The 12,278-nt window shown below is 36.0% G+C and overlaps 1 protein-coding gene across 2 annotated transcripts in view; it reads left to right on the forward strand.

Annotated features, from left to right (window-relative positions):
* The window catches only part of RGS7BP (regulator of G protein signaling 7 binding protein), a 45,500-nt gene extending 40,895 nt beyond the window's left edge, over nucleotides 1-4,605 (forward strand). The window contains exons 5-6 of one of the 2 annotated variants that reach the window (XM_074166520.1): nucleotides 1,071-1,141; nucleotides 3,601-4,605. In XM_074166520.1, the coding sequence (XP_074022621.1) occupies nucleotides 1,071-1,141; nucleotides 3,601-3,692 (163 nt within the window). In that variant the 3' untranslated portion in view covers nucleotides 3,693-4,605. Of the gene's footprint in view, nucleotides 1-1,070; nucleotides 1,142-3,600 lie in introns of those variants that run through there. The other variant, XM_074166521.1, reaches the window with a different exon arrangement.
* Nucleotides 4,606-12,278: the final 7,673 nt, after the last annotated feature.

The raw sequence follows: 12,278 nt of genomic DNA on the forward strand, positions 1-12,278 counted from the left end.
TTTCTGCCCACAGTTACGAGTGTGGAAGCATTAGGAGGAGAGGGGAACATCATCCACAGGTTTCTCAAAGTGGACTTCTCTTGCCCCCTTAACTATGCAGTTGAAAGACAAAAAATGAGACCCTTTAGTACGGAGTAATCCTTATGGCCAACATTTCTTTGCAAAAAATACCTATTTTGATGGCACTGTATATTAAGCTGCTGCTGAGATTTTAATGGTTACCGTGCTTATTTATATTAAATGAAGTTCTCCTCTACTGAGAGAGTAACTTGGAGAATAAAACTAAGCAATTTCTTATTAGTCATACTGCTTCATTTCTAAGACCTATTTTATATGTAGATGAATGAGGCAAGACCACATTGTTTGTAAATCCTGAAAGCCTTAAGACATTACAAGCCTGCACACAAAATTGCCAGTCTGCCATCTATCTGTAAAACATCAAGCTTTTTGCAACTTCTGACTTCTCTCAAGACGTATCCAAATGTAACTTGCTTTATGAGATGATATTTTGTTATGATATTTTCCATCTTCTTCCTTTTCGAAAATTTCCTGCCAGAGTCCTCAAAAGATGAGTGAGAGTGAAAACCACGTTTCCAAAATTTTCACTTATTGTGCAGAGGGCTTAAGTGTCGTGGATTAGTTGCATACATTATAATTTCCTTCTAAGCAATGAAACATTCATGGCACAGGCTACAAAAGGCTGATAAGGGTTATTAAGTTGATATTAGTACTAGCTTGTGCTAATTTTAAGTCATATTGTGTATTTTGCCACTAGTTGTGCCCACCAACTCGTTTAATATGGAATACTCAAATGCCAGAATAGATCATAAATTTGGACCAGAGATGAATAGTTAATGTCAGACTGGCTTAAAAGTGCTCCCTTATTAAATCTACTGCTCTTTATTTTGGTATGCGTCTTGTGATACATGTGTGTGAACCAAATACTTGCCCAATAGATTTTTATATTTATTGCTCCATTATTTCAGCATATAAAGCTATACTGTGAACCGTTCCCCATTCAGTTTTCAACTGCTGTTCTATTGTATCTCATTTAACTTTTGTTTCCACAGAGATATGAGAGAAATGAAAAACCTTTTAAGTAAACTCAGGGAGACTATGCCTTTACCACTGAAAAATCAAGGTAGGTTTTGTATTTTCTTCATGTAAGGAAAATGAAGATAATTAAAGGGTTTGCCTTCCCTTACATCCAAAGAAATCCAGGGTTTTTTTATAGAAGTTACAAAAAGAAAAATCTAGGTGAAGTCTTTTCCCTACTGATTGAGTGGAACCAGAATTTAGTATGTGAACTTTGGCCTCTCGAGTTTTACATGAAGTATTCTGGAATTTTATAGTTATGGTATCTATAGATAAAATAAAAGACTTTTCCTGGTGACTTGGTGGCAGCAACACAACTAATTCCCTGTGTCAGGAAGCTTTCTTTTTCAAAGGTAATGAAGATGTAAATTGCACAGATCCCTATGACAGGGATCCTACTGACTGGTGGAGTTTGCTTTACCACTACAAGGCTTGTAGCTTCTGTGACATGACATTGACCCTATGTAGAAAATATATTTGCCTCAACTCTGTTAACAACTTTCTTTTCCCAGCAGCCAGCTATAAGGCACCTCATACAAATGCAGGGGGGCAGGATCCTATGTAGTGGGCCTTCATTTTGTGGCCCAGCAGTGTTAAATGTTCCACATACACAGGGACTCTCTTTCTTCATGCGAACAACATTAAAAAGATTTTTTTTTTTTTTTTTTGATAATGTGTATTTCTTAAATGCTGTGTAGTCTTTGCTTAGTGGCAGCTGATGGACTACGCCTAATGTGTCTTAGGTCTTGTCCCAAGTAACTAAGCAGTCTAGCATTCATCATAATATGGAAAGAGGTGAATACAGAAGGGATGATTTCATTATACAAGTAAAGAGTTTATAGCCATATGGCTTGGTAGAAAACTATGCGAATGGAGAAAGGGAACTGCTTATGATACATGATGCAGATGTGCCATTGTAGAGATTGGAAAAATGCTATAAAGTCCATGCCTAGCCAAGAAGAAAGGACCATGGTAGAAACAAGGAAGAAAAAGACAAATTTAGGGGATATAAAGACTTGAATTCAGAACAGAGATAAGGGCGTACAGAATTCTTCTCTGATGTCTAGTCTGCCCTTCAATGCTGGCCAGAAAATCACTGATCACCTGTGCAGCAGGATGGGAAACTTAGCAGTTGGAGTTTAAAAGCTCTGAGACATGTTCCAGGATCAGGTAATCATAAATGGTGTTTTTGCAGCTCCCACAGACTCCAACCATGATCGTAGCTTACAGGTGACCTCTGAGAACAGATGCCTCAGGAATGGACAGTCATACTTATTATTCACACAGCCCTTAAAATTTTTTAAATATTCCAAGACCTTTAATTAATTAAAGCTACATAACAGTATAAGTAAATAGAACAAACAAATAACATTATAGGTAATTAATATGGTCTGGACTGTAATTCTGACATGTATGTGAATTACAAGTACTGTTTAAGAGAGTGATGATGAGATGAATTAATGCCATTGAATGAGTTTATCTTTACAAGACCCAATCCTACTTTCAGTAAAAGACTGTTTTGCTGTTGATTTCAGTGACAGCCGTTGCAAGCTCACAAAAGCTGTACAAAATGTTGCTGACTCCTCACAGTCCTGGGGTTTTTTTGTGTGGAATTTTCTTAAGTGAGAACAGGAAAGTTACTATGCTAAGAAATTTAGTTGATATGGTTCATAAGCTTGACTCACAATGTGAAATGACCTCTTACCTATGTTCTTAAGTATTAGTGTTACAGTAGTGTCTAGAGCCTACAATCAAAACTAGGTACCTGATATAACCAGAATAGGAACATAATGAGGCAGAGCTCTTAGCCTGAAACCATGCCTGAAGATGGCTCAAATTCAAAGTGATTGCTAAGGTTTTTGCGAGATAGCTCACTGACAGTGCATGAGTTATCATAAGTGCAGGCACTAATATATACATTTTATATGAATTTAAAAGGAGTTAATACAAAAGGTAGAAAGCTAACCAGAAACAAGGTGAGCATATTGTGCTTTCCCAGACAAGTGCTTTTTCTCTTGATATGCAAAGATGTTCCAGTGTTGCAGTTTTAAATGGAAATTCTCCCTGATGTGCACAACAAGGGTTTTTTTAATGTTTCAAATAAGCCAGAATTTAACCTTTGTATCAACATTTCCAAATTTTCATGTCTGCAATATCTCAAGCTACTTATCTTTATGTTTTATTTGGAACTCTAACATTATTCATCTATGCAGGAACATTGTGGCTTAGGTCTCCCAGTACTGGAGGTGTAATTTCCTTTAGCCTTTGTCATTGAACTAGTATTCTTCTCGCCAAAATTTCTATTGCATTATTATGGAAATGCTGATAATTAGCATTGTAAGACTCTTAAATACAAAATGCAGGTTATTATTTGCTCTATGCCTAGAACAACAGGATCTATTACTTGATCATGTAGGTGCTATAAGAACACATAAATGAAGTAAACTCCTTTGTGTGTGTGCATGCGTACATACTTGTATTAAAATGTGGGTTTTTTCACCACAGATGATAGCAGCCTCCTAAACTTGACTCCGTATCCATTGGTAAGAAGACGGAAGCGAAGATTCTTTGGACTGTGTTGCCTTGTCTCAAGTTAGAAGATTAAGTACAGAAGCACCAAGAAAATCATTACTTTGATTAAACCACTATTATTTGGCCACTGAAAAGATGAACATTACTACTCTTGATTATAAAGTACATTTTTTACACTAGCCTATTCCTTTTTCTCTTCTTCTCCATCCTTCTTTTCAAAATAAGAGTTTTAATAGTTTAAAGTTCTGGTGGTCAAAAACCAGCCGTGGAATAGATCTAGCATAACTAAGAATGTTTTTAAAACTTTTTAAAGTATGTTTTGCATGCTTACGTTCAGCCACTCAAAGAAGAGACACATGAATTATGGTTAATAGATAATTTTTAAGTTTTTTTTATTGTTTGAACTGCAGCTAAAAGTTTGTGCATAGTACAGTACTCTTATTAGTATCATATTAAAATACTTGATCATATTCTAACAGTCTTTAAGCATAGAAAACTATTTAACAGCAAAAGTATTAAACTCCTAAAACATTTAAACAATATTGTAACAGAATTTGCACAAAATCTCCGGTTGCTTTTTGTGCTCTCATTCATATTTAGTCTTCCACTATATCTCAATTTAAAAGCTTCATAGAAAAATATCTTATGACACACAAACCATATATGAAAATACTTAGAACTTGTAAATACAGAGAAATCATAGTATCTACATACTGTACAATGCGTAGAAGCAACAGATTTCCTTCTAAGCCTATAGTGTCTCTACAAGCTTTTGGAAAAAATAAATAATTTATGAAAAGAAGGTGTATTAAAATAAACAATGTAAAACACAACACCAACCGATTTTGTTTCCCATAGAATTCAAAGCATGGTGTCTGCATATCACTAAGTACTAACTCTTATAGGGCATGCCGGAATTATCTCAGATTCTAAGATATTAAATGTTTTACATTGTTAATAAAGATTTTTATTTAAATTAAGTGTTTTCTTGCTTCTAGTTATATTGCAATAATATGCCTTTTTTTTTTTCTAATTTTGTTGTCAGAGTAGTGCAGGAAGTTTTGATAATTTTTCCATTTCAAGTACTATGATACCAAAGACAGGTAAAAAATTATAATGAATATATAAATGCTAAATTGACAGCTAGTAGCAGCAGTAGATATGAATAGGTCAGACTCTGTACTGATATTTCAGGATGACAGGCAAGACACCAGAACTAAACTAATACTAGGCTGCAATGCTATGAAACCTATAACAATCTTCAACTATTGTGTAGAGCAGGTCACCGTACCCTTGTAGTCGGTAATACATGAGGAGGGTGACTATGAGCCCTTCTGCCATTCCACCATGACCCAGCATATCAACAGGAACCAAATTCCTTCTTACTGTGTGAGGGTTTAGTGGTGTGTAAAGAGATACTGTTTCCTTGTCACATAAAACACCCACACAGTTAAATTCTCCGTGGTTTTTTAGGCTACTAGTACACTCCCGAAAGCAGTTTGTTGGGGATAGCTATAACTGTATCTGGCACCTACAAAGTTTGGGCTGACTCATTTTTATACCAAGTTTTTTTCCTAGAATGCTGTTTGCTGAAAAAGGAAGGAAACACCCACATTGTCAGGTCAATAGCAAGGACCAAAAATTGAAATCTGTTTCCCAAGACAGGAAGGCAGAAATTTTTCTTCCTGAAGAGCCACACCATTCTTGTTTCAGGCATTCATGTAACTGAACTTCCAGCATTTCTCTGGAAGGATATTTTTCTTTTCACTCAGATAAAGCAGATGTTTTGGTTTTTTCTAGAACAGAACTGATCTGTTCATTTTTCACCTTTCTGTCTCCCAGACAAAAAATGTATTTTTGAAAAATAAGGCCCTCAAATAAATACTTTAACTACAATGAGAGCAAATAAATCTAAAATGCCCTCATGGAAATTGTGTGTTTCCATAAGCAAAATTAATTCCATCTGAGGAATGCATGACTAAATACTTTAAATATCACAGAAAAAGGTGACTGCAACGTGTTTCAAGATTTCAGGTCACAAACTGTTCTTCAGTGTACACGGCATTTAATGCAGGGATCCCTGAACACTCACAAAGCTGTGTGCTTGTGAGTACAAATGCATTTTTTCATAGGATCATAGAATAGCTTGAGTTGGAAGATCATCTAGTTAAAACCCCCCTGCCATGGGCAGGGACGCTTCCCACTAGAGCAGGTTGCTCAAAGCCCCATCCAGCCTGGCCTTAAACACTTCCAGGGATGGGGCATCCACAACTTCTCTGGGCAGCCTGTTCCAGTGCTTCACCACCCTCACAGTAAAGAATTTCTTCCTAAGATCTAGTCTAAATTTCCCCTCTTGCAATTTAAAACCATTACCCCTCATTAACTCATTAACTCTGCTCATTAACTGTCCTAGTTTTCCATAATAAGTAGTTAAAGACTGTCCAAAAGGGGGCAGCATTGACGTGTTTTTGTTAAAAGTCTGCAAACAGACTTGCTCTATGATGCCATCCCCAGAGATACAACAGGTTTTGCAATTGTTAAAATTTTGGAAAAATAACTCCTGATGTCTGGTGGCTATTAAAAACATTGTCTGGGGAGTTGATCTGTAATTACAATTAATCAATTAATTTTGGTTCAACGTAAATTAAAAAGACAGACTGCTACTATTTTATTAATCCTGTACACGTTAATGCCAAAAAACAATGTATGAACAAAAGACTAAACATGCAGCAATGCTATGAGAGAGAAAGGGAGAAACAAAATTTCACACAAGCAAACTCTGTTAATTATTTTAAAAACTTCTTATATTACTACACACACACACACATTGCTTTATCAGTTCATTGTGATGTCTTTTTTTAACAACTGCTTTCAAAGGAAGATTAAGCAGTAAGCCTGTCTAGTGCAGTACCTGCCCACGTATCATCACACTTAAGTTAACATGCCAAGTTACATGACAGCTCGAATCTCTGTGTTTTTATCACATCTGTTACAATAGAGTATATGTCATACATGAGACAAATGTATACATGTTAATTAATTATGCAAAGCTCTTAACATCTGTCATACCTCATCAGAATTTGCTGCACAACTTTAGCACATTCTGTGATGGAAACAGATTTACATAAGTTGTCTTTAAAGTCTTTCCTGTTTGCACTGTTTTAAAGTGTACAGTAACATGCATACCCCTTTACCTTTTGTTATTCTGGAAACTTTATTTGTGTCTCTTATTCCTGAACTAAAGACTACTAATATTTCGGTCTTTGCTCATTTTGAAGCCTTTCTGTACTTCTAAGCAATTTTGCAGCTTCTCTCAAACCCCTTGTATTTATTATACCTGTTGCTAATCCTAATGGACACATGCTTTAATTCCCAACCTTTATGGCCACTTAAGGAATACTGGTGATCAGGGGCGAATGGAATGTCCTCCAGTTATCTTTCAATAGATAATGACCACAAACCAAGGCCTGGTAAGTATCTGAATTGAAAGGTGTTAAGGGATAAATTGGCTTAGTTAGGAATGCAGAGGATTACCTTTCACTAAAATTCAAAGGGAAACAAAAGAAACTTTTTTTAAGCCCCAGAACGTCATATGGTTCCAAGAAGGATGAATGTTAATGATATTACTACATTTTAGTTTAATGGAATAGGGCAATGTGGAGTCAAAGTTAAAAAGTTCCCACAACAAAATGATATGCAAATCACTTAGAGATTATTTAGAACCATTCTTTTATTTGTTTATTTTCCAAGTATTGCCAACGAGGAAGGCCAACTTTACATTGGTAAATGCTTGAATGAATAAAAACAGTCAATTTAAGGAAAATACTGAGGAAACCAGTACTTGCTTTCTAAATCCTGAATGGGAATTTGACATTTTAGTTGAAAGTGCTGTAGGATAAAGGCACCACAACTCTTTTGCAGGGTTTGAAATAAGAAGCACAATTTCTCTACCCACCAAATACGTCGAGTTCCAGCAACTCTTTTTTATTAAAACTTTGTGGAGCTCTGGCTTTTCAGAGCAAAACCAAATTCTTTATAACCACCATTCACGTGTAGTAAGTTTCTTGTTTTCACAGATACGTCGTCATAAAAAATTCCTGTCTAAAAAGTTGGTTATCTATGTATAGTCTAAAGTTTTCAGAGCAGAAGCAAAATAAAAGCATATAGAAGTAGATGGTAAACCCATATTGAAGGCTGCCTGTTAACTTACACAATATGTAAAAGTTAGCATGCAAAATCTGCAAAGACGTGGAACTGGGAACTTCATATGCTGCCAGTATTCCTTCTGCAGGTCATTCCCTCCTCTGTCTCAGTTTTTGTCTGCCAGCCTGCAATGACAGGTCCTACAGCAGCTGCCTCTACGCAGACATTGCTTCCACCACTTACGGAAGTGCTGCTCTGCAGGCAGAATCACGGCCCTGCCCTCAGCCTAGCCCAGAACGGGCCTCTTGGTTGACGTGCTTCAACCTACAGCCGTTTGGGACTTCAGCACTATTGTATTCCTGCTATTTTTGTGTTTAGATTTAGAAACACTGGTGTAGTTCACCCAGAACTAGGTGTGATATTTGTTGCATATCCAGTCACATCTGTTGCTATCTGGAACACTTCAAGTCCCACACCGGGGGACAAAAAAGACTGCTGTGGTCACAAATCTAAAATCCGACACCCTATGAGCTACTATGAAGAAAGTTAACTCTATCCCAGCCAAAACCAATACATCATAACATCATAAGGAAAGCTTAAAATTACAATTTTAAATTTTACTTTTATCTTGATGTGATGTTCAACTTAGAAAAATCTGTGTCAGAAAATGGGAAAAATACAATAGCCTACTTTCATCCCATTTCAGGAATAAATGCACAGTGACACACTGATACCTCTTTTTAAAATGCCTACTGGTCTTAATAGATTCCTTATTATCTATGTAAGAAGTATGCAACCTATTGTTCAGCTTCATGGACAAGAAGCAAGAGAAGTGAATGAGACATCTATCTCTGCTCCTGCTCGGTCCTGTGTTGATTCAGCCAGAAGAGATTTGTAGCATTATTTTGGGAAGTTTGTGGTCCTGTTTAAGTTCCAGGACCTTGAAGGCACTGTCTGACAGGCAGCAAAACTCATCTTTTACTAGCATAAACTTCTTTTCTGCTTCAAAAAGAACTGAACCAGGCTAAATGCAGGTGGACAGGAGACATTTTCTAGGGATCACAGTGTGGCAAAGGTTGGAACACTGACTTTAAACTGTTCCACAGATGAATCATTTATATTAAATCCAGAAATCTTTTTCCTGAGATTCTATTTCCTCGTACTATTTTTAAAATCTCAATTACTGCCTCAGTCATACCTCAAGTAAGAGGTATACCTTTACTCCTTAGCTGGTGTTTATACCCTCTAATATGTATTTTTCAACTTTTAACCTGCTCACAGCATATGCCTGATCTACTGTCCAGAACTAGTCTCATGCTGCCAGTCTGACTTTTTTCATTTTCCTGTCTGAACTCATTTAGCTTTGGACTATTGGTCTCCTCCTCACTAGTACTTGAGACTTCACCTTTTTTCCTATTATCTGTAAATTTTCTTGGTATGATATTTATATCCCTTCCATTTTTCTTAAGTGTATTTAAGTACCAGTAGTAATGGGAATTCTGGACTCCAAAAGAGCACCTAGTTCTATTTGTCCAGTCTGTTGCTGCCTCATTCAACCACATCTTCATTTGAGCCATTATATGTACCAAGCTCCCTCTTTCAGAAGTTGTATTTCTTGCTCTTCTGGGACTGCAGTTCTTTGATGCGTAGAAACCTTCTGCCAATTTCCAGCCTAAATCTGCTTCTGGACAAATAATACCAATTTGTTTGTATACTTATATTATCTTTTAAGTGCTTTCTCTGCTTTTGTTTACATCTTATCCCCTAACATTTAGGGAGGCCTATACCCTTATCAGATTGCATTTTGATAATTGAAAAGTCAAGTTTCCCTAGTTTCCTGTGAACATTGCTATAACAATATCTTCAGAGTGAAAACGCCTTCCTTCTCAAAAACTGAGTAAATACCAATTTTCTTCTGGTTTTGATTCCTTCAGTAACAGTTTACTGAAACAGGACTTAATACAATGCACTTATGAAATTTAAGAGGGAAAAGGTATCAAATTAAGGCTTTGTTTAGGAATACCAAAGATCTGTTCACAGCATACAGAAAAGAGCAAAAAATCCTTCAATTTAATAATAAGAAATGTGTGGGGTTTTTCCACTCATATTGGAAATACCTTATTCATTTTTAGCCGTCAAGTGAAAGGTAATGTACACATATACTCATTTCACAACAGACCATAAATATTTATTCTTCTCTGCCTTTTCTTCCTTTAATTTACTTACCTCCTCCATTCTCTATATCACATTGGAAAATTATTTTTTAGACATCTGGGAAAATTTAAAGAAATAATTTTTACTGTCAGCACTGAGAACAGTCTTTTTAATTTTTCTGTGCTGCAACTTGGAAGAAAAGTAATAAAGCTTCTGAAGCTGGGGCAGGTAGGGGGCTGGGAAGGGGAAAGAAAGTTGCTGATCCCAAAAGCAACACTCTTTTGGCCACTTTTTTCCAGATTCAAACAATTAATCTCTTTCAGTCAGGAGAAGATACAGTAACATCAGCAACAGCAATTGCACATGGAACAGATGGTAGATGGTAGATGTTCTAGAAAGAGAGCATTATTTAAGATTCAGAACACTTCAGAGATTTGGAAAGGTTTGGCAAAGTGAATTCATAGAACTTAAAAAACAGAAGAGATTTCCTTAAGGAAGTCAAGGTTATGTATCTTAAAAAATGGTATCTTTCAAAGAATTGAGTCTGTTTTTTTCTCCTTTGAAAGAAATATTCATGTTCTCATTGGTACAAATCCACAAAAAGACTTTTTTGGTTAGATCCCAGTCTTTCATCCTTCTTCCAGTACCATCATACTCCTAGTCCCTGGCACAAGCAACCTAGTCTCTTAGAAAGAAAACTTCATCCTCCTCAGCTTCCCTACTTCTTTTATTCTGAAGTTGGGCTTAATACCACAGGAACTTTGTTAATTTCAATACCTCCCCAGAGAGCTTATCTGAATTGAGGAAGAACCTCTAATGGAAACTTAAGCATCCTCCAGTGATTGTTTGGCAAATTAGCCCCTCATGTACTGGCAAACCATCATGTACTGGTTATCTAAATACAGAAATAAGATTCTTGGGTCAAGTGTCATATTAAGAAATTTTTTAAGATAAATGCCCAGATACTTCTGTGGTCTGTGAAACACCTACCAGCATCTGAGTTTCTTAGATTTTGTTTTGAAAGGTTTCTGTTACATATTATATGAAGCCTATTTGAGACAGCTTACTATTAGTGTCCAGTATTGGAGGCCTCCTGTTGTATTAAAAAATAGATTATTTTCCCTGTAATGATTACCTCATTAAATTCTTGGAAGTTCTTAAAAGACAGGGGTTTTCAAGTGTAAATATCCCCAGACTCCTTGCACAAATCTAAGTCAAGAGTTTAACCCATTCCTTTCTAAACATAACGTGGAAAACTGAGGCCTGCACAGTGAATTTCATATACCATGGAGTTCCATATACCCACACTTCTTACATACATGGAAAAGGAAAACTTCACCTTACTGCACTAATTTTTACAAGTTCCTGAGGATGTGGGGGAGGGTGGGTGGTGTTGCATTGTTCAGTCCCATTTTTTTCTGTAATATTTCATAATTAAGTTAAAAATTAAAAAAAAAAAATCAAATAATTAATTTTGAGCTTAATTTCTTTTTTTGTTTTCCTGAAAAGTAGAAATAACCCACCAATCACAGAAAATTCCTACTTTTCACACTAAAACAGGTCAACAGTTTCGGAACAGATGCTTTCCCTGCAAATGGGAGAAAAGAGAGATAAGAGTGAAGTGTGATAAAAACAGCAGGAGGGATGTAACAGCTGTAAAGTATTCCTTGGTGTTGTCCTTTGGAATGCATACAGTCCAGGATCAGTTAAGGTATAATTGTCTGTTTGTGAACTGACTCTAAATTTTCCTGCAAATTAGAACACCAAATTTTGTTCATTTAAAATATTAATTACTTCTACCACAAAAATAATTTCCATTAGGTTCCTAAGTCTGAAAAGTTATGCACACTTGGTTTGGCTGCAGAAACAGCTGTTTTTGTGGACTTTGCTGAACTTCCTGTAAGAGAAGAAATGACATAAAATAGAGGAAAATGATTAATCAGTAGGAATTTAAACTAACACTACAAGCATGGAGCATACCTTAAACTAGTATTTCTGTTACATCTAAAACAGTCTTGAAACTCCCTTCTCCTCAGATCTGGGCTGGATACTAAAGACTCTATAATAAAATATTTTTAAATAGATGTACATATAAAAATTAGTTGCTGAAGTTGATCAGCTGTCTTGGCACCATCTCTCTTTAGTTTTAAATTACTGTAGTGGAGTTGTCCCTAAAATAAGCTATAGCTTCGGGTTTTTAAATTAAGTGCAGGAGATCTATTTAGATAAAAATTGCAATTTGTGAACTATATCTTCAGAATATCACTGCTTACTATTGTCGTGGCAGTTTGGAATAGAGGGTCCATAAAGGTGGCTTATAACTTCTAAGCTTTAAAGCGCACAGGGACAAAAGG

The sequence above is a fragment of the Numenius arquata genome, chromosome Z, assembly GCF_964106895.1.
Source record: "Numenius arquata chromosome Z, bNumArq3.hap1.1, whole genome shotgun sequence".
Classification (NCBI taxonomy): Eukaryota; Metazoa; Chordata; class Aves; order Charadriiformes; family Scolopacidae; genus Numenius; species Numenius arquata.